Source organism: Strix uralensis, chromosome 9 (genome assembly GCF_047716275.1).
Source record: "Strix uralensis isolate ZFMK-TIS-50842 chromosome 9, bStrUra1, whole genome shotgun sequence".
NCBI classification, from domain to species: domain Eukaryota; kingdom Metazoa; phylum Chordata; class Aves; order Strigiformes; family Strigidae; genus Strix; species Strix uralensis.
The window spans coordinates 11,983,972-12,009,691 of NC_133980.1; the positions used below are offsets into that span (position 1 = coordinate 11,983,972).

The 25,720-nt window shown below is 54.1% G+C and overlaps 2 protein-coding genes and 3 non-coding genes across 6 annotated transcripts; 4 read left to right on the top strand and 1 right to left on the bottom strand.

Annotated features, from left to right (window-relative positions):
* Window positions 1-5,819: 5,819 nt before the first annotated feature.
* On the top strand, window positions 5,820-13,705 carry NCL (nucleolin). The gene is made up of 15 exons (XM_074877284.1): window positions 5,820-6,070; window positions 6,768-6,875; window positions 7,457-7,742; window positions 8,066-8,212; window positions 8,643-8,828; window positions 9,048-9,131; window positions 9,401-9,536; window positions 9,908-10,044; window positions 10,503-10,629; window positions 10,847-10,980; window positions 11,317-11,452; window positions 11,549-11,700; window positions 12,203-12,329; window positions 12,797-13,026; window positions 13,227-13,705. Exons 1-15 carry the CDS (start codon window positions 6,053-6,055, stop codon window positions 13,304-13,306), a joined length of 2,088 nt encoding a protein of 695 aa, XP_074733385.1. The 5' UTR covers window positions 5,820-6,052; the 3' UTR covers window positions 13,307-13,705.
* Window positions 9,239-9,308, top strand: LOC141947527 (small nucleolar RNA SNORD82). Its single transcript, XR_012630182.1, has one exon. It is a non-coding gene; the product is annotated as a small nucleolar RNA SNORD82 (small nucleolar RNA).
* On the top strand, window positions 11,841-11,917 carry LOC141947528 (small nucleolar RNA SNORD20). Its single transcript, XR_012630183.1, has one exon. It is a non-coding gene; the product is annotated as a small nucleolar RNA SNORD20 (small nucleolar RNA).
* On the top strand, window positions 12,528-12,666 carry LOC141947524 (small nucleolar RNA SNORA75). Its single transcript, XR_012630179.1, has one exon. It is a non-coding gene; the product is annotated as a small nucleolar RNA SNORA75 (small nucleolar RNA).
* Window positions 13,706-16,494: 2,789 nt separating the features above from the next.
* B3GNT7 (UDP-GlcNAc:betaGal beta-1,3-N-acetylglucosaminyltransferase 7) lies at window positions 16,495-24,881 on the bottom strand. Of its 2 annotated transcripts, none has more exons than XM_074878202.1 (2): window positions 24,595-24,881; window positions 16,495-20,049 (listed from the first exon to the last, which is right to left on the bottom strand). In XM_074878202.1, exons 1-2 carry the CDS (start codon window positions 24,603-24,605, stop codon window positions 18,846-18,848), a joined length of 1,215 nt encoding a protein of 404 aa, XP_074734303.1. In that variant the 5' UTR covers window positions 24,606-24,881; the 3' UTR covers window positions 16,495-18,845. The 2 variants fall into 2 exon arrangements, with proteins under 2 accessions (XP_074734303.1, XP_074734304.1); XM_074878203.1 differs by lacking the exon at window positions 24,595-24,881 and adding an exon at window positions 22,624-22,725.
* Window positions 24,882-25,720: the final 839 nt, after the last annotated feature.

The following is a 25,720-nucleotide window of genomic DNA, read 5'->3' on the forward strand; positions in this document are numbered from 1 at the left end:
GGTGCTGTGGTGGTGACTCCTGAGCTTTGACCTCCCTGGGCTCTTGAGTGGTCTGTACAGCTCAATGCCAGCCCAAGTTGCTTGAGCTCTGCAGGCACAGTTAAGTGCAAAGTGACCCTTTCCAAAAAGGTTGTGTCCTGGATGGACCTCCCCATGCAACGACAAAAGCACTTGGGGTGATTGGTCCCTCGTGCTGGCAAGTTGGGGCAGGAGCTTTGCAAACCTCGTGGATGTGGCTCAGGGGGCAACTTTAGCTGGGACAGCGCAGCACGGCAGCTCCCATGGGAAACATCAGACCATTTCCCACTAAGCTGAAGAAGCCTCCCGGCACGCTTTCTGCCAGAACCAGTGCCTGTTTCCAAGGGTAATTGTGACTTGGCTCTGCTGCTGGGGACCTGCCGGCCCCCCTGGCAGAGGCTGGGACACGTTATATTGGGGACACACGTGTGTGTGTGTATGTGTGTGTGTGTGCCTGGGGGCTGCAAGGGGGGCCCCGGGAGCAGCAGCACACTGTGGCTCTGGTTTCCCTGGTGGCATTTGGCTCTGTCCTGGTTTTAGAAGTAAGGACATGGGGAAGCCCCGGGTTCACCGTGCCATGCTGCTCACTGCCTTTGCTGAGTGGTGAGTGCATGCGGTTCCCAAGGCAGGACTGAGCTCGTCTCCTTGCTTGGATATAAACACAAAAATAGGGGGAGAGGAGGGACACTCCTGTTTTTCCAGTTTGGACTCAACAAAGATTCATTTTTTGTTTGAGAAGGAAAAAAAATTTTTAAAATTCCCCTGGTTTGGGTTTGTTCCAGGCGGAGCGTCTGCCTTCTGCTGGCCCCATGCCCAGGAACTGCTGTGAAATGGAAATAGCCCAACACAAGCCTTTGAGCAGAGAGAGCTTCCAGCAGGTAAAATGTGAGCGAGCTGAGGCAAAGCCCCGGGTGACTGCACTGTGGGCCTGTATCAAGGGGCAGATGTGCTGAGCCACAAGCAGTTTGCAGATGTTTTACTTGAATCTCTCGACAGTCATCCCCCGGGAACTGGCACTCGTCTGGATCCCATTCTTTATTGCCCCAGCTCTGGGAGATGAATAGGATGCACAGAAATGCCTTGTGTAAGGAGGAGCTTCCCCCTCTGGGCTGTTTCCATAAAAGTCCTGCAAAGCCTTCCCAAGCACTGTGGGGCAACGCAGGGAGACTTGCAGTTGTGTGGGGTGGTGACATGCTGCTGGCCTGGGATCACTGAACTGGGATCACCTGTAGCTTCTCCCCAGGTTGACTTCCCCATGGGTTATAAAGGCACTTGCATGTACTGCTTTGAAATGTCTCCCTGTTCCCATCTCACCAACTTTCTCTGTCCTGATGGAGAGAGGAGGGTGCTCCCAAGCTCCCCTCTTGCCACCCGGAGTGCTCCACATCTCCCTCACCTGGTGTCTCTTCTTTATCTCACAAGTAAGTCCTCTTTGTTTCAGTCCCACTTCTCTCCCTCACACCATTTTTTCCCTGGTTACACTTGTTCCTCCTGCTGAGCAGAGCCAGAGGGGAGTCCTGCCTATGCCTGGAGGCTCTGGGTGGCTGCATGGGCTTGCTGGGGGCTCACAGCCCTGCCAGAAGGGACATCCCAGGGCAATTGGCTTCTTCTGGAAATAGAAAAGTCCTTTTTCTCTGAGGGTACCAGGAATGATTGCTTTGGGGAATACTTGAAGGTCACGGGGACACTAAACACTGTACATATGAAACTCTCCGTGTGAGTCACCCAGACTTATCCTTGTCACAAACCCCAGGAAACAGCACAGCCTCATCCAGGAGGGATTTTCTGGGTTATCACCTACCATCGGCCAGAGCAGCAAAGGGTGTGTCCAGGGGCCTATGCCAATCCCTGCAGCATCCCACCTCCAGAAAGGATACTTCCCAGAGAAGAAATCCTGTACTCTGCCAGGCACCACTGACTTTCATCCCTGCAGCCCACTGTGTCCTGAGCTGCCTGTTTCAAGGTGCAGGACCTAGGCTGGCACATGGCCACTCAAATTAAATGCCATTTGTCACAACAAGCCCTGCACCCACTTCATGCTCATCATCCTTGAGGGCTCTTCTCTGGGAATGGCCAGGTGGATAAGGAAGAAAAGGCTTAATTAGGGTACCACACAGAACTGTCTCATTTGATGTCCTGCATTAATCAGGGCATGGGGAGAGTTTTCTCCACCCGCTGGGTATTTGAAGTGAGGTATGTGGTTGAGAAGAGAGAGGACAGGTCCTGTGTGCCTGGCCCTGCTGGATTGCCATCCATCAGCTGCTCTGTGGTACCTGCTGGGGTGGCTCTGGCTGGCAGCAGGCGAATGGCAGGGGAGCAGCGTGATGGGGTGAGGTGGGCACTGGTGGCAGGGGAAGGGGCTTTGCTGGTGGGACATGGGGATGCTCCAGAGGTTTTAAGCAGCGCCTAGACCTGGGATGGCTAAATTTGCCTTTTTTTTTTTTTTTTTTTGCTGTCACCTTTGCCACCCCAAGGCCACTGCTTGGACCATGTCATAGCTAAGCTGTGATGCCAGGGAAGCAAGGCTGGGGCTGGGGAACTCAGGGCCACATTTGATGGCTTTTCTAGCTCGTTTCCCCCCTCTCTGGGCACCTGCAGTGTGTTTGGTTGGAGGTCCTGGAGGTTTTCTGGCAGCAGATGCCTGTGCAAGCCTCAGGTAAAACTTTTCCTCTCCGGACTGTGCTTGGCTGCTGCTTTTATCTGGTGGGTACCAAATGCAGGGCTCGTCTCAGACCCTCCTCCGTGTCCCGAGATCACCTGGGAGAGATGCAGCAGGCAGGGCGGGGTGTCCTGCTCAGCTGCACCCACAGAGATGTGCTTCGGGAGCCAGTGTAACCCCGCGGGCTCCCACTCGGGACAGGCATTGCAGCCTTTTGTCACCATCTAGTGGAAACACCCAGCCGCGACCAGGCACAGGCCATCTGGGGACATTCACTCCCCTCACCTACGGTCCCTATGGGGGTGTCTCCCCGGCTGGTCACCCATCTTGCCTGGCTTGCATGTGCCTCGCAGCCCGGCTCCCTCCCACCCCTGGGCAGTGGCAGCCGGGCAAGGTGTCCCCAGTGCTGCCAGGCTGGGGAAAAGCAGAGGGGATGAGTGTCTGCTGTGCCTGAAACTACGAATCCTCAGCAAATCCCTCCTGGGGTCTCCATTAGACCAGCTAAATTCCCTTTAACTGGGGAATTAGATCAACACTCTCAAGCTGCAGACATGCTACAAGAAGAGACAGCCATAAAAGCACCTAAAATACATCTACTCCACAACTAGAGCTGTTAAACCTGCTCTTTTGGCCAAATTACTCCTCACTGATGCTGCTCTGAAGACCTCCCTTGGCCCTGAAATTTCTGGTGGTGCATGCAGAGGAGCAGGGCTGTGCTGTGCCACTGGGACAGCCCTGCAATGTGGTGTCCCCCCAGAAAAAGGCTGGCCTCGCTGCTGCTCCAGCATCCTCCTGCCCAGTGCTAGGACTGCCCAGCGGTCCTGAGCACAGGTGGGATACAGGGAACAGCCCAGCCTAAATGCCAACATCTGTAGTGCTCCAGCTACCTTTCTCCCCACGGCATCTCTGGCCCTTTACAGCCACAGCAGCGGCTGGCAGGGTCGGGCCGTATCCAGCCCTGCTCAGCAGTGCATGGGCTAACACGGTGCATGGATTAACGCAGTGCCGCGGGCAGCGTCGGTTCTCACTCCTCCACACACAGGTGCTGTGCTCCTTCCCCTAACCACTGGGTCCTGCCGCAGCCTCAGATGTGCCAGCACCAGGGACAACCTGCCAGCGCTGAGCATGCTGCTGGGAGAAGAGATGGAGCACAGGCCATGCTGAGATGTCCCTTGCCAGGGTTGGACATCGAGACTGGCCAGCTGCCAGCTCAACCCTTTCCTGATCCCACCGCTGGCACTATGTTATTAGACACATGCAATGTCCTGGCTGCCAAAACTGCCCATGGCTGAAGGAACAGTTGTCCCTTTCCCATGGCAAACCAGCCCTCCTGCAGCACGGAGAGGAACCAAGGCCAGCCCCGGCATGGGCAGCAGAGCTGTACAAGCAGTATGGGATTTTGTTGCACCATGTGCAGGCACAGTAAGGAGGGTGCGATCAGCTCTTGCTTCAGAAAGTTAAAAATTCCTACCAGGCCTCTACTTCCTCCATCTCCATCACTCTGCACCCCTGTGGGCCACCCTGGGTCTGTGTCACTGCCTCCCCTGGGCACTCAGGGACAGCTCCTGCGCACGCTGAGGGACATGAGCCAGATGTTGCTGTTTCACTTGCAGAGTACAGCTGCCCTATACAAGGGGTTTCCCCAGGCGGGATCCCCTTCTGCCTGCATATATGACCAGGGCTGGGACGTGGGCAGGGTCCCTCTCTGTTCTGGCTCCCTCACTCCCTGTACTGGCTGAAGGTGGCAGTTTCTCCACAGGCTGGCTTACTCCTGGAGAGGCTGGCTGATCCCATCACCTCCCGGTGAGCTATGGCTCTGCCTGCCTGGAAACTGCCTCTCCTCACCCAGCAGAGGAGAAAACAGCACTAGGACTGCCTAGGAACTGGGTGCATTGCCTCACTCACAGTGTGTCCCTCGCTTTCAGGTGGCACTGAGCAAGCCAGGGGTGTCCCCTCAAGGTCATCAGGGCCCTGTAGGACTGCATTCATTGAGAGTCTGTTTTTTTTTCTTTAGGGCTCCCTAGGATCTTGTGTTCCCAAGTTAGGGGTATCTCTCAAGCAAGTCTCAGAAGGGCAAACTCCTATAGACACATGTGCATGAGTCAGGAGCCCCCAGGAGCTGGCTGGACACCCATTTTGAAGTAGGAGGGGATGTAAGGCAGTGGGGAAGCCCCAGCAATAGAGGCCACTCAGGTTTTTGGGGAACACCATGTCAGACAGGGGCAAGACAGCACTCAGCCCTGCCAGCAGACGGGCAAGTTAATCAGGGGTGCTGTATGCTGCCCTGGGGTCATTCCTACCCCGACTTCACAGCCACTGGGGTAAAACTCCACAGGAAGAAAGCTGGTGTCTTCTTTCAATGAATGAAGTCAACAGCATTCATCAGGCAAGCACAGTTTTACTTTTGCCCCAGCGCTGGGCCTTTTCTCCCCACCGGGAGCCAGAGGAGGGTGGCAGCTGCAGGGTGCTCCTGTGCCAACTGCAGCCCCAGCAGATGCACGCCGACCAGCTCCTGGGGATGCTTCTTCAAGCTGTCCAAGGAGGCTCAGTGCCTCCCGAGGGTCGGGGAGGGGATGCCGGAGCGAAGGGGGGTGGCGGAGGCAGCACTGGGGGTGCCCCAGCCCCGTCCCTTTGCCAAAGCCGAAGAAAAAGGCAAACGCGTGCCCAGGCTGAGTTCCATCCCGGAGCCGCGCTGCCGCAGGGCCGGCCTGGGAAGACAGCCCCCGCCCCGCGCACGGCGGCTGCCAGGCCCGGCCCCGGGCCCCCTCCCCTCCGGCTCCTCCCTCCTCGCCCGCCCCGGGACCCCCGGGCACCCCCTCCCGGCCCCGACCCTGCTTCACCACGTGGCCGGCCGATCGCCACGTGCTCTCCCGCGGCCCCGGCCACGCCCACCCTCCGCTAAGCCCCGCCGCCCAATCAGGGCGCAGGCGCCGAGCTGCCGCCCTCTCATTGGTTATCGCCGATTTCTCCCGGGCGGGCAGCACGTCCCCCCACTCTCGTCCCCTGCCTCACAGACTCGCTCTCGCTGGCGGCTGTAACGCGCTTTCCCGTTGGCTGATCGCAAAGTACCGGCGATTGGTGGAAGGGCTCGAGGGGCGGGAGCGGTGATTGGCTGGGCGGCGAGGCGCGCGCGGCGATTGGCTGAAGCGGGGGCGGAGGGGGCGTGGCGTAGCGGAGGGCTAGGCAAACGAGCGGAAGGGGCCTGCGCTCGCTCTTTCGTTTCAGTCCCCGGTCCGGGTCGCCAGCGCCTCGCCGCCGCTCCCCCCGACCGCCCGGGGCCCGCTCCGCTCCTCGCCGCCGCCCCGCCGGACGTGCCCACCCCTCTCCTGAGACAGCTCGGCCGCCGCCCCTGCGCCGCCAGGCACCGCCGCCATCATGGTGAAGATCGCCAAGGTGAGGGCGCCGGGCGGGGCCGCGCTCAGCCGCCAGGCGGGAGGCGAGCGGCCGCCGCCATGGCGGGGCGGACGGATGGCGATGGGGGGGTGGGGGGGAGCCGGGCCGCTTTCCCGCCGCCCGTCTCCTCAGGCCGCGCGGCTGTTTCCAGGCCTCCCCTCCCTCACTGTGAAGATGGCGGCGAGGGGAGGGGCCGCGCGGTCGGTGGGAGCGGTTTCAAGCCTCCCCTCGTCCCGTCCCCTTCTCCATATTGTTGCGCGTGGGGGATTGGAGGGGGGGGGGCGGCACGCGCGCGAGGTCCGTGGGGAGGGGGGAAAAAAGGCGCGGGGGGGGCACCTCGGCGCGCGCCGCGTGCGAGCGCGCGCAGGGGGGGGGGCGGGGCTACGGCGCCGCGCGGCCACGTGGTGCGCCGGGGAGAGCGAGCACGTGGGAGCGCGGGGCGCCCCCCCCGCCCGCCCCGGGGGCGGCCTTGGACCCCCGGCGGGCCTCGCACCCCCGCGTCTCCCCGTCCTTGGCGTGGTCGTGGTCGTCGACCCCACCGTGGCGGGGCTGCGCCGACCCGCCGGGGGCAGGCGGGCGGCCACGTGGTGGGGACAATTGTGGGGCGGTGCGTGCGCTGGCTCGCAGGTGGCGGGGGTGCTGCGGGCTGCCGGGCAGGAGACGTGAACGCCGGCTTACAGCTCGCTCTCTCTTTCAGACTCCCAAGAATCAGATCAAACAGAAAAAAATGGCTCCTCCCCCCAAAAAGGTCGAGGAAAGCGAGGAAGAAGAGTCCTCAGAACTAGAGGAAAGCAGCGGAGAAGAGGTGATCAATCTAGAGATGAAGTTGAAAGGATGCATGTGTTAGAAAAGTGTCATGAGGGTTGGGGGGTTGTGTAGTATGTGACAATCAGTTTATTCGGTCAGTTAACTGTGCCTAAAGAATAAACTGGTTTTCATAAGAAAAAAGCAATGTGGGGAAAACCAGCTTAGCTGTCAAATATGTACTTCCAGGCTTTGGAAGGACTGCTGGGATCTTAAAGCTGTCTTAGTACTGATGAGCAAGTGGATGATTAATTACCCTAGTAGAGTATTGGCCATAAGTGATTTATCACACATAAATAATACACAAGACTTAAAATGTCAAGCTGCTGAATGCTGCTAGAGAGATCACTGGTCTTGCTTCAGGACCAGGGAATTTGGAGATGCTTTACTGTTCCATTAGTCTGTTAAAAGCATGAAAAAGCTGATTTTGGTCTTTATTAATTCAACAGAATAGACAATTATTCAGCACAAACTTGTCTGTCAGAAGGATATGCTTTAGATTGCAGTTGCTATATATTTGACATTGAACTAGTAGTAGTTTAAAGGGTCAGAATAAGAGTCTTACACTAATATGTATTTCAGATGATCCCTCAGAAGAAGCAAAAAGCAGCGGTTACACCAGCCAAGAAGGCTGCTACCCCTGCAAAGAAGGCTGCTACTCCTGCAAAAAAGGCAGTTACACCTGCCAAGAAGGCTGTGGCTACTCCAGCTAAAAAGGCTGTTGCTCCATCACCTAAAAAAGCTGCTGTCCTAGCCAAAGGAGCAAAAAATGGAAAGAATGCCAAGAAGGAAGAGAGCGAGGAAGAAGATGAAGAAGATGACGAGGAAGATGATGATGAGGAGGAGGAGGAAGAGGAAGAAGATTCTGGTATGTTATTTTTGAAATAAATGTCCATCCTTGTATAAGTTGATGAAAGCTGGTCACTGAATTTGAGTACCTTTGGAATTGAAAGTTTATGATTTAATGCTTTGCAGAGAGGGGTCCATTGATTTAAAGGTGGTGAGGAAGGAAAGATGGGGAATCAGTGAAGTTTGGAGGAGAACTTGGGCTGCAGCTGCATTACATGCAGCCTGTGAAGCATCTTCTAGTTTATTGATCGTTCTTACCTGAACTTTGCCAAAACCTTGTGAAACACTAGTAAGTTTAAGGCTGAGTGGTGCAGGTGAACACTTGCTGTACTGTTCGTGCAGATGAGGAAGAGGAACCGGCAATGCCTGTGAAACCTGCAGCCAAAAAGCCTGCAGCAGTACCAGCCAAAAAGCCTGCAGTTGTGCCAGCAAAGCAAGAATCTGAGGAAGAGGAGGACGAGGAGGAGGATGATGAGGAAGATGATGATGGTATGTGGGATTTAGGAAAACTTTTCTGACTTAAAAAAAAAAAGGTTAAACTAATAAACATGTATAGGTTGCTAGAGGGGAGTGTAACTTAATGGATTAGTGGGAGTGATGCAGAGTGTGTGTCTCTGTTTAGTGCCCAGCTGATTTTAGCTGACTACTGTTGTCCATCAGATGTGGCTGAGTGTGTGTTTATTTCCCTATTGCTAGTTAAACTTTACTCTTGGGGAACAGGTACTTGTTTTTAATCAGTAAGACTAGAGGGACAGGTAGTTTTTATAAACACTATAAATACATTAAACTCCTTTCCTGAGAACATATAAATTTAAGGAGGCATGAAAACCACTATTTTACTTCACAGGATTTTCTTTCTTAGTCTCAGAAGGGGATTAATCTTGAATGTGTCTGAAATCTTGTGCTCAACTTGTTTCAGAGTCTGAAGATGAAGCCATGGACACAACCCCTATTCAGGTGAAGAAACCTACTCCAGCAAAGGCCGTGCCAGTGAAAGCCAAGGCAGACTCTGAAGATGAGGAAGATGAAGAGGATGATGATGAAGATGAGGATGAAGAGGAGGAGGAGGATGAAGAGGATGCCGAGGAGGAAAGTGAGGATGAAAGTGAGTTTAAATGGTTTTGAGACCATAAGCCTCTAATAACAGGAAAGGTGCCTGAGCAGAATTTCTGTCCTATTGCGGTCTTTAGGGCTGAGGAAGAGTTCCTGTAGTGATAAGAGAAGGTCTTGTCTATGACTGGTGTAAAGATTAATGCTCCTGTATTGATCCAGTATAGGAAAGTTTTGTACTTTTTTTCAGTGTTGTTGTTTGTTTCTGTCACAGAACCTGTCAAGGAAGCACCTGGGAAGAGGAAGAAAGAAATGGCCAATAAAAGTGCACCAGAGGCCAAGAAAAAGAAAACAGATGGTATGTGGTGTGGGATAGTCAAATGATGCTTGTTTGATGGACTGTTCTTGGACTGTTGGGTGAGGCACATCACTGTGAAGGGACAGGATGCTGATGGGGCTTTTTCCAGCACAAATGATGATTATAAGGGACTTAATACTGAAGTATGATGTCACTTTTGAACAGAAACTGATGTGCTAAAGCTGTCTGGAGTCTGGTTTCCAGCTCTTAACACAAAACAAAAATGACAAAAAAACCCCAAACAAACTTTATTATCTTTTCATTTAAAGGGCCTACTTCAGCTTTCTCCCTCTTTGTGGGAAATTTGGTCCCCACCAAGGAGTTTGAAGAACTGAAGACTGGCATCAAAGAATTCTTTGGGAAGAAGAATATCGAAGTTTTAGATGTCAGAATTGGTGCTTCCAAGTGAGTTCAGTAGAATTTTGCTGCTTACTTCTTTTAATTGGCAGTAATTTCTTTGGAGAGGTGTAATGCTGCTGATGCTGTTCCCTTCAAGATGCTGGTGTGGTTGCTTGCTAGTGTATGGCAGCTGGAAGAGGCACAGTACTGATAAGGGTCTCACCTGGCTTGCTGCTTTTCAGACAGCATCTCTAAAAGGAGAGCTGCTACTTCAGTACAGAGCTGTTGTTCTCTACTGTTTTGGTTATGTGGGCCAGTTAGCATTTATTTTATTAACAGTCTCAACTTGACCAGTGGTGACTTTGGGTTCTGGGTTTCTGATTGTGTTTGCTGCTACTAGAGGTAGATCAGCTTAAATAGTAAGGTTACTCTTTCAGGCGATTCGGCTATGTAGACTTTTCATCTGCTGAAGATCTGGATAAAGCTCTCCAACTGAATGGGAAGAAGTTAATGGGTTTTGAAATCAAACTGGAAAAAGCAAAGAGCAAGGAAACAATGAAAGAAAATAAGAAAGGTATGGCCCATAACTGAATATCTGTGCATATCAAAGACAAGTTGTCATAGTCGGGCCTTGGAGCAGGCTTGCAGTGTTTGTGATGGCCACTATTCTGCTCTTTTAAGGTAATTCTATTGTAACCAGTTTATCAAATGCTGACACACGGATACACAAGTTCAGACTGGAATAACTGGAAATGGGATCCCAAGAAATAGTGTATATTGGGGGGGCTGAGGAGGAAATGTGGCTCTTTTTGAAGCTTTAGTACCTGTTTTCTGAGCTTGATGCCCTTAAGAGAAGTACAATGGCTGGCTAATTAAGTTTCCTAGAAGTTGCTTTTTCAGCTTCTGAAAATGTAAATGCTTATTGTGGTTTATTTGCTGCTGGAGCAACTTGCTGATTCTCACTGAACTGGCAGTGTAGATGAGAAGGGATTTTTAGCCAGTAATGTGAAAGTAACTTTTCTCTCTTTGCAGAGAGAGATGCTCGAACACTGTTTGTGAAGAATCTGCCCTACCGCTTAACTGAAGATGAAATGAGAGAGGTGTTTGAAAACGCACTAGAAATCCGGATAGTAATGAACAAGGAGGGGAACAGCAAAGGGTATGTGGCTGAGAGGACTGTTAGTTGTTGGCTCTTTCTCAGACTTTTGGCAAACACAGTTCCTGTGTCCTTTAGCTACTTTAAGGAACCTGCTGCATTAGGTGTACTGAAAATGCTAATTTGTGAAGCATTGTTCTTCCCCATCCTTCCCTTCCATTCATGAACTCCACTCATTCCTGGAAGGAGGCATTTTTTAATGTTCTTTTCTGTGCTGTAGGATGGCATATATTGAATTTAAAACAGAAGCTGAGGCAAACAAAGCTCTGGAGGAGAAGCAGGGCACAGAGATTGATGGTCGCGCCATGGTCATTGACTTCACTGGTGAGAAGAGCCATCAAGACCATCAGAAAGGTACTTTCCAGACCAATAACATGCATACAAATGCCATTTAGGATTTAATTCCACTTGTTTCAGAAGTTTGCTAGGAATAGAACAACTTGAAGCGCTGCAGGAAAACTGTCAGGAAGGGACCTTTTGCCTAACTTGTGCCCTGCATGTCTGGCGTGTTTAAAACAAGGGAGGACAACTGGTCTAGGTGACCAAAAGAGTGTTGGACTTGGCCTTGTGCCTCACCTTGAGGTGAGGAGGGGGCAACAACTATTCTCACCCTAGAGAAGGTCTTGTAACTAGAGGAAGAGAGCTCTCCTTCTTCAAACTTGCACTTACAGCGCTGAGTTTTCTCCATAGGAGGTGGAGAGAGGGAGTCAAAGACCCTAATTGTCAACAACCTCTCGTATGCTGCTTCAGAAGAGACTCTCCAAGAACTGTTTAAGAAAGCTTCTTCCATTAAGATGCCACAGACCAACCAGGGCAGGCCTAAAGGGTATGTTGCGCCTTTCTCCTGAGCTGGCGTGCGAATGTCTTAACTCCACAGATCCCTTGTGCTCTCAGGCTGACTGAGATCTTCCTCTCCAAATAGGTATGCGTTTGTAGAATTTCCCACGACTGAGGATGCCAAAGAGGCATTGAATTCCTGTAACAACACAGAGATTGAGGGCAGAGCAATCAGACTGGAATTCAGTTCACCAGCATGGCAGAAAGGGAACATGAACGCAAGAGGAGGATTTAATCGTAAGTGTTCCATGTTTTCATCATTTGGTCTTAAAACAGATGTGGCAGGAGTGTACCATTCATGCAAACTTAGGGCTGCTTTTAAAAAAAAAAAAAAGCATGCCTGTGGAGTGAAAGACTTGCATCGTAAGCGGGTGTGCTGGATATGATGACTGATTATCTGAAATGCTGATGAAACTATTGCCGAAGTCCTCTAGATAGTCAAGTGCTGATCCAGCAGTGTCTGTCCAGTTAGTATCCCTATCAATAAGATGCTTTTTAAAAAAATAAAGGGGGGAAAAAGAATTATCTTGACAGTACCGGATTGGCTGATGGAGATACTTTGACATCAGGATCTAACTGCAGTCCTGAAAAAGTTTTCAAGGACTTTAACTGCCTGAGCTCTTCAAAACAAACCCTTTAGCCCTGTGAGTTCTGGAAGCAAGTAGTGCAAGCTGGATGTGATGATAAGAAACCGATGGTTTCTTACAGAATCATCTCTGAATGTTTTCTCTTTCCGTAGAACAAAGCAAAACGTTGTTTGTCAGAGGCCTTTCTGAGGACACCACAGAGGAGACGCTAAGAGAATCATTTGAAGGCTCTATAAGTGCTAGAATAGTCACAGACAGAGACACTGGATCATCTAAAGGGTATGTTAAACATAGAGTATTACAAACATAAACCTGGGATTGGTTCAGTTGCTACAAAGAGCCTCACTTTAACTGATGTGCGCAGTGTGGGGTGTTTCTCATGTTCCTGTGTGGGTGATTCTTTGAAGCTAGTAAATTGCATGGAACCAGGGAATGAGCTTACAGCTTCAGGTCTGTGCATAGAGGGCAGCGTGTGCTCACTTCTCAATGAGCTCCTTCCTGCCAACAAATCCGTGGCAGCCTGTGGATTCGCACGAGAAGAATATTAACTGTTCAGTACTGGCAAACTCACAATGGGGCTCCATCGATTGTGATTAGCCACTGCTGTTCTACAAGTACCGCTGTCCTGATGCCTGTGTGGCTGCAGAAGTGCGCGGGTGTTTGCTTCCGGAGGGATTGCTATCGAATACCTGTAGGTGGTGCTGCAGCTTGGGGAGTTTGACTGTTTCTCTTAACCTGTTTCCTAGGTTTGGGTTTGTGGACTTCAGCTCCCCAGAAGATGCCAAAGCAGCTAAAGAAGCCATGGAGGATGGAGAGATAGATGGAAACAAAGTGATCCTCGATTTTGCCAAGCCAAAGGGTGAATTTCAACGTGGCAGCGGATTTGGCGGTGGATTTGGCGGTCGTGGCGGCAGAGGAGGAGGCCGAGGAGGAAGGGGTGGATTTGGTGGCAGAGGTGGTGGCAGAGGATTTGGAGGTAAGAGGATACAAACACTGTTGTTCTAAGGGGGCGTGCTCAAAAACTGACCCAAAGCTGTTCTTGGGGTGATGGTGTGGTGCCACCACAGAGTGCTTGATGTGAATCTATTTTCTGTCCTGTGCCAGGATGGGTTTGGAAGGGCAGTGGTATCTGTGCAGGGATACCTGTAACTCTGCTTGTAATAATTTTCTTTCTAGGTAGAGGAGGAGGCTTCCGAGGAGGCAGAGGAGGAGGTGGAGATCACAAGCCGCAAGGGAAGAAGATAAAGTTTGAATAAACTTCCCTTTTCCTTTCCCTTTTCCTGCTCTCTGAGACTATCTGAAAGGACTCCGGGGGTTTTTATTCTCCTTTGATCTTGGCGGAGCCTTCGGAGGACATTCCAAGATGCGAAGCAGTACTGTGAGCCACTTGGAAGATACAACTTTCATTTCAAGGAAGAGAGAGCAAGCCATTTTGACTGCTTGCCTATTCAAAGGAACTTTTTAAAAAAAATGAGCGATAGATGTGGGAATTTACCCCTTGTCTGTGAGTTGTCTTGAATTTATAATGTTTTACCCATGTACAAAAATTTTTTTTTCCTATAAACTTCTGTAGCATTTTTGCTGTAAAAATGCAGAATGTTTTATCATTTGTGCTTCAGCACCCTGTCTTGGACAGATTAAAGGACCTAAACTGGTTCGTGTTACTTCTGTGCGGCTAAATGAAGCAGGGCTCTGAGAAAGAGCGTGGCTTGAGCCTTCTCTCAAGATCATTGACAGCACAGCAGCTAGTGTCCAGCTTTGCTTTAGTCTGTCCCCTCCCCACCCTTTGTGTGCTTGCACAGAGGAGGAGGGGAGAGGAAGATGATGGCTGAGGTAACCAGACAACCATGCTTTTTTATGTTGTGTTGCATACTCGCCAATTGCTTTTTTTACTTTTTAAAACAAATGAGTAAATTGGATTTTGTACCACAGTTGTGCACCTCAATCACACTCCTACAGGCATTGCCTCTTGTCTCCTCTTGACTTGGCCCTAGGTCTGAAGCAAATAAACTGAAACATGGGGTTGGGGCAGTAACTGTGTTTGTGACCTTGACCAAGCACCCACCTCCTGCTCTTCCTCTCAGGGTTGGTACTGGTGGCTGCCTCCACCCCTGTGGGGATGAAGGGGCTGGGTGCTTGCCCAGACCCCAGCAGTTACTTGTCTTTTTTTCCAGCCAGGTGCCTGGCTGGGGCCCTGCAGTGGCAGCTGTTAGGGGACAAGGCTGCCCTGAGTGACTGCTGCAGGTGGGTGCTGTTTTGGTTTAACTGGGGCAGTGCTGGCCGCAGGGCTGGGTAGCTGTGGCTCAAGCCTCCCCTGGGTACAGGTAGCCGTGGGCTCAAGTGACAGAGCGCCTCTGTCCTGCCCCAAGGTCCTCTGCCAGCCTGGCTTGGCATGGGAGGGCGGGCAGCGACCTTAAACCTCAGCTCTGGCTGTGGTTGCAGACAGCTCCCCCCTCTTGGCATATTGCAGAATGTCCGGTATTTTTTCTATTGCCACACAAAAGTCCTTGCAGCCCCTCTGCTGGTGTTGCTGCCTGCATATGGATTCCCACCCTACAGCCCCGTGAGGGAAAAAAAAAGGATTGATCTACAGATAGGATGTTTTGCATTAAAGCGGAGGGGGAGCGGTTGCTTTCGGCTCGAGGGCTGCCGCGGGGGCGCAGCCCTGCAGAGGGGTGTGGGTATCGTTTCCCCCCACCCGTGGCTCGGGGCCGCCCGCGCCCTTGGGCCCGCAGCCATTTTAGAGCCGCCACGCGCGCCCCGGCGGCAAATGGTCGGAGGGCGGCGGCGGGGCGGGGCCGGCCGCCAGGGGGCAGCACCGGCCGCGGGCTGAGGGAGGCGGCGGGGCCGCGGGGCCCCTCACCCGCCTTGGGCCGGGGTGGCGCTGGGATTTCGGGCGAAGAGCAGCCCCCCCGCTCACACCCTCCCGAACAAAGGGATCTGGGGGCTGCAGCATCCTTCCCGCCCCCTCTCCGTGCCGTAACTCACATCCCGCTCCTGCAGTCGGTCTCAGCCCAGCCCCATTTCCACACCGGAACATGGATGCTCCAGCTCCGGGACCCTGGATCCCCTGCTGGAGCGTTTGCTCGCACCCCAGTAACCTGCGGAGGAGCCCCGCAGTGGGAGGAGACAGCACTGGGTCACACTGGAGAGGGAACCGGCAAGAGCATCCTCAAGTGTGTCTGCTCAGCATTTACCTTTTGTCCCCACCTGTGAAATTTCTGGGGCCATGGGGAAGCTGGTCGGGGTGGCAGGTGGCCCAGTCTGCAAAGCCCAGCATATCATAGAATTATTGGGGTTGGAAGGGACATTAAAGATCATCCAGTCCCAACCCCCCCTGCCATGGGCAGGGACACCTTCCACTAGACCAGGTTGCTCAAAGCCCCGTCCAACCCGGCCTTGAGCCCTTCCATGGAGGGGGCAGCCGCAGCTTCTCTGGGCAACCTGTGCCAGTGTCTCACCACCCTCACAGGGAAGAATTTCTTCCTTACATCTAACCTAAATCTACTCTCTTTCAGTTTAAAACCGTTACCCCTTGTCCTATCACTACACTCACTGACAGAGTCCCTCCCCATCCTTCTGGGCTGTTATAAGGTCTCCCCAGAGCCTTCTCTTCTCCAGGCTGAACACCCCCAGCTCTCTCAGCCTGTCCTCACAAGGGAGGTGCTCCAGCCACCTCCCCCCCCCCCGAACATCTTTGTGGCCTCCTCTTGCCCTGCTCAAGCAGAACCATGTCCTGGTGCCCTTTGCTGGCCCCTCCGCTCCCCATCACCCTGTTGAGCAGCTGAGCTGGGTACCAGCCCCAGACACCGAGGCCTCAATGCCCAAACACCGAGGCAAGACACACAGGCTCATCCATGTCTTTCCTCCTCTTCAGGCCAGCCAGGTGCAAACCTGATGTGGGTTTGTCCCTGCAGCCATGGCTCACTCTGCTCTGGCATCCCTGCTGACCCATGGTGCGTGTGTATCCCACTGTGCTATGGCTGAGGGATGTGTCACCCTGCGGTGGTGCTTTGGTTGAGGGGAAAACGATAGCAAAGTCCTGCTATGGAGAGGGTGACAAGGGACAGCAAGGTGGCAAACTCCTTCAGCACGAGGAGAGGGTGTTTGACAAAGGTGAGTTTCCAAACCTGCCAAGTGGCCTTCCCACAGAGGCTGAGGTGAGGAGCTCCTTGCTGCAGAGTGCCAGGACAATTTGAGGTTTAGCTGGGTTTGAAATGCAGCTGAAGGAGTGCATGGAAGAGAGAAAAATTATCTGCCATCCCTTGTTAAAACACCATGCCAGACTCCGCAAGGAATCTGTGCCAAGCCAGAGCAGGGCAGCCACAGCCCCGAGATGCCCAGTTTTGCCATTACAGCCCATAACCAGGTTTCGTTCCCAACCAGCCAGGCTGTCTTGGCCAGCACAAACCTGCTAGCAAAGGCACGAGGTGAGGGCTTGTGGTTTTTTTTCTTCTCCTTTTTCTTTTAACCTTTATTTAGAAACTAGAATATTCACCAAATCTACAAGGTTTCTCTGTACAGGTCCCACCAGGTGAAGAGCAACACTGAGAGATTTCTGCATGCAGCTCTGGCTCGCCATACGCATTGCTATGGAGAGCAAGAGCTGTCCCTGCATATCAGATAAATATACAGCCTAATGTACTGTACCTGACATAAATTATGGAGGTGTCAATTTGGAAAGTATTTCTGAACTCGCTCCCACTGGAAGGAGGGAGGGGATGGGAAAATGAAGGAGTGTTGTGTGCTGCCTAAGCCCAGCGGGCACTGAAAGTGCCCTCAGGGCTCTGCCCTGTGCTGCCAGCACTTGCCCCAGGGACACAGTGCCACTGGGTGCATCATAAATCAAATTTCACAGTATCGCTGCCAGCCCCAGTACCAACTGCCGAGCCCTGGGCAGTAAGGGGCTCTTTCTCTTCCTCCTCTTCAAATTTGCATCTCATCTAAGCAGACGAGGGACATTTGCCGAGAAGTGGTGTGGCTTGGCACCAGGGTGCCTTTTTTGGCTGGTTTATGCCCTTTTTTTGTTTGTTTTCTAACCTGGGGAACATACAGACTTGGAGTAAATGAAACGGGCCCATTTCCAAAACACATTAAGAAAAGGAAAGGAAAAAAAAAAAAAGGCACTGCACAGGGGGACCTTTGAGGTAGTCAAAATTTTTTGCTTTCAATGTCTGGCACCAGAGAGGGAGAGAGAGCGAGTGCACATGTGCCATGTTTCACTGTGCATGGTCAGGGCCATGGATGTGGCTGTGCGTGTCCACCCGCCCGCAGGGACATCTGGGCCTCCAAGCCCTGTGCATGGGGACATCTGCGTGCACAGAGCCTGTCCCTGGGAGCTGGCACACCAGTGCCTGGGCACACGTGTGGCTTTGCACATGCCTGTGGCTTTGCTCACATCTGCAGTCGGTGGCTGGATAGCATCTGTGGCCCCTGTGTGACCCTGTGTCTCTGTGTCGGGGTGGGTTCTACCATGGCAGCGGGCTCAGGGCTCCCCTCGACAACTCCAGTGACCCTTTCAGCCCAAAGAAACAGGGCTATGTCTCATGATACTACTCCCTTTCGTGCTCCTGGGCCTCATCCTGTAGAATAAACACTGCAACAACCCTGAGAGGAGCAGATGTGGTGCGAAACACCAGCCCTCCTTCCCCTTGGACCCTGTTATGCGGCAGGACCAATGCTCGCCAGCCTGTCCTGGAGCATCATGCTCTCTGCAAAACCAGGGCTGAGCCTGAGGCAGCCATGCCCAGGGTCACTGGGGGCTGTTCTCCCCCTCTGAGGTTACCCCACCAGGGCAGCCCTGCTGCAAGGAGAGGGTCTCCCTGCAGCAGGCCCCTGGGGTGCCTGCACCCAAGCTGGGGTCCCAGGTGTGATAAGCCCCTGGGCCACTCCAGCTGGGGCCGACCAAATTTCTCTGCCACTTCCCTGGCTGTGGGCAAGGGTAGCCTGCCTTGTCCCTTCCCTTTCCTGCCAGGAGGAACAAATCCCTGAGGAATTTTGGGTGCATTCCTCTGAGTGCACGCACAGCGAGGCCACAGAGGGGCTGGGGAGCCAAGCACAGCCTGGGCTGGTGCTGAGAGCCACCATCATCTGGGACCCTCTGTGAGGGTCAAAGACCCCAATCCCCCAACTGCCTGGCTGAAACTCTAACAGGGTTTGGGGCTGACAAGGCCCAGCCTCGGCAGAGAGCCCATTCCCCAGCTGCATAGTGGGGACAGAGAGAGGACTTTGGCGGGGGTGAACCCAATGTGCACAGGGTCAATGTCACTAAAACCTTGCATAGAGTAGAAATTTGAGATAAATAAAATCCCCTTGACTTTTGAGTCATGGGGTGTTCATGCACTTGTAAACTGCTCAACTCCCTTGGAGCAGCTTCCCTGGATAGCCATACCCTGAACATCTCCAAAAAAATGCCTGTGCCACATCCCTTCCTGCTTCCCCCCACCCCGCCATTCATCATGCTCCAGTGGATGTGGTACCTAAAGCAGAACACAAATGCCTCTACCCTCTCTCTCTCTCTCTTCATTTTGTGCTAGATTTCTTGTGTTTTTCTTACTTTTTTTTCCTCTTTTTTTTCATCAACCCCCAACCCAGCTGGAGATAAGCAAACCACATTACAGTACAGGAACAAACGCTATCGCAAACCCTGCCCGTGAGCGCAGTGTCTCTGCCCTCCTTGCCCCGGAGGGAGATGCCCCCGAAGGACTTGTGTGCCACCAGCAGAGGCTCACCCCACCCCGGAGCAGAGATGAGTTGTCCTGGCCCCTCCAGTCCCAGCTCTCCAGAGAGACTGAGCTAAAGGACGTTGAGTTTTCTCGAGCATGTCAAGTTACTATGGACCAAGTCCCACATTTGGAGCAACTCTGGAGGCAGCAGTTTATGAACCACCAACATACTGCGGAAAAAACATGGCTCCTTGTTCATCTTGCTGTTCTTGTTCTTCACAATGCCAAAAGTTTTGAAGCCCTCGTGCCCAACAGGTGATACTTTAAGGACCTCCAAGCACATCCCTAAGAAGACGTCGTCAATGGGGTACAGCTCCAGCGTTTCCGAGGTCTTATGCAGCCTCTTGGCCAGGGGTCCATCCATGATGAAGCCCCCCCCCCCTGCATAGGGTGGGTAGTTGCTTTTGTTGTAGAGGGCGCTGGGGATGTAGTACTTGTTCTCCTTCTTCCGGATTGGCTTGGCTTTGTAGAGGACATCCCCCACAAAGAGATCCTCTCCCTCCTTCTTGTCCTCCAGGAACTCCAGGATGTTGCTGGGACTCACAAACACATCATCGTCACCTTTGAAGATGAAGCGGACGTTGTCACAGTAGATGTTCAGCCACTTCAGGAAATGGACCTCTTTGAGAGTGAGGTTGAAGAAGCTGTCCAGGAAATCCCACTGCAAGATATCTCCATAGATGTGGTTCTCGTAATCCAGCAGTTTCTGGTAGTTGGCTCTCTCCTCTTCCTTGGAGGTTGTGCCCAACAAGAACAGTGTCCTAATCCTCTTGCCCTCCACCTCCTTCTCCTGGCCCCAGGTCCTCCGAATGGCCTCGCGGCGATCGTGCTGCGTGATGATAGACTTGACCACGATGAGCAGATAGACATCCCCGTTGCATTTCTCAGGGTGATTGATCAGCATGGGGAAGTAGCGGCAGTGCCGATAGAGCAGGAACTGCTGGAAGTTGGGCTCCAGTCCTTTGAACCAGTCCACCTTGCTGAAGTTCTGGTTGGCTGAGCAGTTGGTAGTGGTGACATCCCAGGATTTGGCTTGCTTTGCTGTCACGCTCTCCTCCTCCTTCACAGGAGCTTTCTCCTTCTTGCTTTTCCAGAAAGTGCTGGTGATGGAGAAGGAGTTGTCTCTCTTCTGTGTTTTCAGGGGCTCCGGAGGAGGCAGCTCTTTCTGCTGCTGGCCCTGCATGAACTGACTGGGGGCCATTCCCCGTTGCAGCACCGTCACCGTGATCACCAGCAAGAAGGAGAGGCAAACCGTTTTGTAGATGGTCTTCTTCCTAAAGAGATGAGACAGGGGGGTTAAGGAGAGGAAACTGCAGGCTGCAAGAGACTTGTCTGCAAAAGCACCTCCTGCAGAGGTCACAGGATGCTCATAATCTGTGTCCCATCACCTTTGGACAGGCAGCAGCCTTGTGGGAAGAGCTGTGGGACACCTCCACGCACGCTCTTCCCACCTGCATCCCACTTGTGGGGTGGATCTGGGGCCACACTTAACCACAGGGACAGGCACAAGGCATGTGGCAGATGGCTGCGGTGTCATCTGGTAACCCCATATCTGTGCAAAGATCTGGGAAGGGTTCACAGGCGAGAAGAAAATGGGTCAAGAAAGAGAAATTAAGTCAGGATGAGAGCTTCAGAAAAGCAGCTGGTTTGGAGGAAAGTCCCAAGGGAAACCCCTGTTTCAGCCATCTGAAAATTGCAGTTTAGGACAAGAGCAGAAGGGAATTATCTCTTCTATGGAAGTGTTAGCTCGAAAACACAGATGTGCTCCCCATGACCCTACACTGGCATCACAGGTTACACAACACTGTGAAACTGGAGCCGGGAAGACCACAGGAGTCAACACAAAACAAGCATCACCATTTCATTTCAAAATGGCAGATCAGGACAAAAAAAATTACCATTCGAGATGAACTTCAAGATTCAATGGGGAAAAGACGTCCCTAACCCTGCAACCACCTCAGGAACCAGCATTTCTGGGGGCACTGCTGGGCGTTTTGGCCAGCCCTTGGGACCCGTTGCTTTGCTTTGCAGTGATAAGGAACAGCGGAGTCACTGCAGATTCGTGGGCAGATTTTCCCAGCCTGCAGCTAACCAGGTATCGGCATGTCCAGGGTGTCAGAGGACTGGGGGTGGTAGATCAATCCCAGCCACATGCGGGGCCATCCTGCTCTCCCCTGCTGCAGACCCATCACCCAGGGAAGCTGCTGGCTCATGGGACAAACCCTGGGGCTTGCAGGGGCTTGAGCGGGATCCTCCTGCAGTCCTTGGAACAGCGGGAAGGCTGCACTCAGAGATTACTGATGCACCAAATACCCCCCCAACCTGCTTTTCCACACAATTAAAGGTGGGTTTCTCACCCTGCTGCCGTGGGGAAGAGGAACTGCCCGCCTGCGCTACCCTGGCTCCCCTCCACAGCTGGCACACCTGCACTAATTTCCTCCCACCACAGTCCTGCTTGCTCCAGCTGCCTTGGGCGATCTCTCCGTGCAAATGAGCACTGGGCAGGGGGGGTGGGGGGGGGTGGTGGTGGTGGTGATGGCAGCTGGGCTCCATGTGCTCATTGGGGTCCCAATGGCTTCCCAAGGGCAGCCCCATCTCCAGCTGCTCCCACGTGGAGGGAACACACAAGGTACTTGGTGGCCCCTGGAGCCTCTTTCCCTGCTGGCAGGTGACAGGGACCTCGGCTGAGGAGCCAAAGGAGATGGATGTGGCACTGGTCTCATGGCTCCCCTGCGCCTGTCCTCTTGGTGACAGAAGCACGTCCCAGGCTGGGTGCCACCCATCAGGGACAATCCTCAGCCTCCCGCTCCCTGTTAGAGCCAGAAAAATCCAACCTCATCTCTACCAAGCAGATGACACCTTCACTTTGGGATAGTCCAGAAAAGGAGCTTGGGGCTGAAATCCAAAACATTTAACCCAAGTAATTTCCAAATAGGGGAAAAAAAAAAAAAAAAAAAAGCCTTGAAACTCTCCTGGCTGTGGGGGCCAGACTGTGACCAATGCCACCAGGAAGCTGCTGGGGTTTTGGAGCAGAAGCTGCACCAAAGCACCTGTTTGGTGGGACACCCTGTATTCCCTCAGGCTCCCAGGACGGGGACAGCATTGCGCTTGGGAACTCCAGCCACGCTGAAATGCAGGAGCCCCAAATGGGAACTGGGGAAACCAGGAGCTCCTGTCTCTGGCTTCACCCTCAAGCACAAAGAACTTTTCAGCCCCATGTTTACGTGGGAAAACTGTGATCGCTAGCGTGGACTGTGAGAGCAAGCAAGGAAATAAGTAATTACGGGTAAATGGATAGATATTCCCCATCAGGTTTTATATGTGGCCACTCATCTGAGACTGATGAGGGAGCAGTTCTGATTAGATCTCACCATTCCCTTAACCCTCTCCAGCCCTGGCCGCACAGCTCTGAGCTTATTCTTAGAAACCCTTCAGTCCCAATATGACTTTAATTCCTGCACAGCCAAGCAACGTTTAAAACCTCTCATCAGCAGAAATAACCCTGGTCACCCCCATATAGTAAGCCCAGTTGCACCCCCCATCCTGACACCCCAGCCTTGCTCCCATCCCATCCCATCCCATCCCATCCCATCCCATCCCATCCCATCCCATCCCATCCCATCCCATCCCATCCCATCCTTGCACTCCCCACCACCCCAAGGACAACACGATAAAATACCCAGCCTGAAGGATGGCCAGACTTTCCCCAGAAGCAAGGGATAGAACTTTTAAAAATTATATAATTTTTTAAAATGTGCATAGGTAGGGCTGTTGCTAACTGGCATGGATGAGTCCCACCCTTGGCAGGCTGTGTCTGACACAGATAGAAGCTGCTCGGAGCCACTTACCCCCGTTACCCTCCTTGGGTTTTTATTTCAGCCCAGGCAGAAGCCACTGCCCTGGGGCTGAGGGGAGAGCTCCGTCTTTTCGTAAGAGCTGGAGGGTTGGGTAGCCTGGGTACATCTGGGTACATCGGTGACGTGTTACACAACAGCACAGAAACGTATTCCTCCTTCCTTCAGTGGACACTGTTTCCCATCTCTCACCGGTGCAATGTGCAATTTTTGCTTTGTTACAATAATCGATTTGGGATTTTTCCTGTAGGTCTGACTCTGCAAACCACGGGGGCACCACCGGGTCCCGGAGGAGCCGGGAGCCCCGCGGCCACCTCCTGCCCTGCAGAAACCCCATCCCTCCACTGGCAGGGAAGCGACAGGAATGGGGGCACCCTGAGCCACAGTTGCAGGCGATTCCTACATCAAACTAAGGATTTGGGGGCCAAAAGACTAACAGTCATGTGTGAGTCTCTTCTGATCTCGAGCCTTTCTGCTCTGTGGTGTCCTCGGCTGGGAAGTACTTAAGGGGGGAGAAACCAGGTCCTGCTCTCTGGAGACCCCAAGAACCGCGGCTCTGCAGGAGGCGCTTCGGGTTGGCTGCCATCACAGAGAAACCACCCTGCGGAGCCGCAGCACCCTGCTCTGGGGCGTAACCCCCATCCTGTCCCTGCCAGCGTCCCCAGGAGCCCGGGGCACCCGGCGCCGCAGGGCCCGAGAACGGCGGCAACCCCCGCGCCCCGGCTGGGCTCCTGCCGGTGACAACCGACCGCCGGTGTCGGTGCCATCGAGAGAGCTTTGAAAAGGTCCCAACCCGCTCCTCCTCTTCCCTTTTCTCCACCAGGAAAAGCTCAAAAGCCTCCCTGTGAGACGGCCACACCACCGCCGGCGGTTAAATATAAATCCCCAAATTGGGGGTGGGCAGTTTCCCTTTCAGGTGGTGATGCTGCAGGGCGGGCGAGGCCCCGGGAGGCTGGGGTTCTCCATCCCCGGTCCCTGGAGAGGCACACAGCCGCTTTTGATCCACATGAAAACCTCTTTCATCGGTCAGGGCTATCTATTTATTTGGATTTTTCTGGCCCCTCAATTAGACCCAGTCACTGAGCCGGCGGAGGCAGCGCCAGTATAGAGCCCTTTCTGTTGGCAGTGCCGAGGGCTTGGGAGAGGGGCTCTCCTCTGGGAGCACATCTGGGCAGAAGCACCCAAATGTCTCCAAGAGCAGCCCACGCCGGCTGGGTGCAAGCGCCAAGCGGGATGCCAGCCCGCGACGTCTGTCCCCAGTCCCGGGGTGTGCGGGGACACGTCCCTTTCTTATAAAAAGACGCCTGGTTTAAATACAAGGCGGTAAAGCACAGGGCGGGGAAGAGGCAAGAGCCGAAACCCTGGAAGTTTCCCTGCCCCGCCGTGGGCATCTGCCCCCAGGCTGGCGCTGCCGTGGGACAGGGACCCCACGGGGCAGGTCTGGCTGCCCCCAGGCCCCACCACCCGAACCAGCCCTGGGCAGGGAAGGGCTGGGAAAGGCACCCCCGGGGAACTGGGGGGACGACCCGCCAGCCCCTGCCCGGTGCCCCTGGGATGGGGCGAGGTTTGCGCTGGGAGCGGACACCCCAGAGACCCTTCCCCGGGGTACCCCGGCCCAGAGGTGGGGGGGAAGCCTCGCCTGGGAGCCCTGTGCAGAGCCGGAGCGGGGGGGAGCGTCGCTCCTGGAATGGGGACAGACGGACAGGGGACAGACGCCGTCCTTTTGTCCCTTCCCCATGCTCACCCTGCCCCCCAAAGCTGTCCTTTCCCTGCCAGCCGCCCCCGGGGCACCCCTCGGGACGGACCCGGTGGCGAGGGGACCTCGCAGCCCCCCCGGCTCCGGGCAGGGCGCAGCGCCGGGACAGCGGTGCCGGGCGGCGGGAGCGGAGGGGACCACCAGTCTCAGACGGGGCAGGAGCGGGGCAGGAGCGGGGCTGGGGGTCCCCGCTCCCCGCAGTCACTCACCACTGGAACATGCTGGGAGTGGGACGGGGCGGCCGCTCCGCTGCTGGCCGGGGCTGCCCGCGGTCCGGGCGCTTCTCTCTGCCCTCTTCCTCTTCCTCCTCCTCTTTTTTTTTTTTTTTTTTTTTTTTTCCCCTACTTTTTCCCTTTTTCCCTCCCCTCGGTCTCCGAGGTGGAGCCAAGAGGGATGGCAGAGCAGGTAGGTTAACTCTTGCCCTGCCCCTCACGTCCCCCCCTCAGCCGCACCAGCAGACAGAAACCTGCCCAGCGCTGCCGCGAGGAGTTTAAAGGTGACACCCCACACTTCCCCCTGGGCACCCTCCCCGCTGCTGATGGGACACCCACCGGGAGCTGGGAGCTGCCACCCCAGCACCCCGCAGGGTCCTCTGCACCCCGGGCACGGTGCCCTCTCTGGGGTGCATTAGAGCTGCCACGGGCTGGTAATTGCAAATTAACAAATTAACAGCTATGGGCTGTTAATTACAAAGGATCCTACATATGGCAAGGGGATCCCAGTGCTCACCAGGAGAGGTGCTTCTGGCAGCTGGGATTTGATCTCTGGAAAAGAAATGTGGGTCTTTTCTGCCCACGGCCCCCAGCAGGTCACTTTGGGATGAATCTCAAAAGGGAGCTGGGGCCCAACCCCAGTTTTTCATGAGGACACTGAGATCCCAGCTTTGCCTGTGTGCGCAGCACGGTTTGGGATCCCTGGAGCAATGGACCCCCACCTCTCCTGGGACACCCCCCCCCCCCTGCCCCTTACCCGGAATCCCCCCCTTTACCCGGGACCCCCACCTCTCCTGGGACACCCCACACTTCTCCCAGGGCCCACATCTCACTCAGGATCAGTGTCAGGGACCAACACTGCCCAGGACTCCCACTTCACCAGGCACCCATGCTCTGCCCAGGCCCCACACATCTCCTGGGACCCACACCTCACCTGGGGGTGCAGGGAGTTGAGAGGAAGGGTTGCTGCTGCAGGAAGGTGCCCGCTCAGCATGCCAGGACCTGTCTCATGTGTTGAATATCCACCAGCACCACAGGCAGGTGAGGTGTCCTTCCAAACTGTTCCTTCAGCCCTGGTTCGGAGCAGTGTTTCACCAGCATCCCTGCTGCAGCATGGGACATC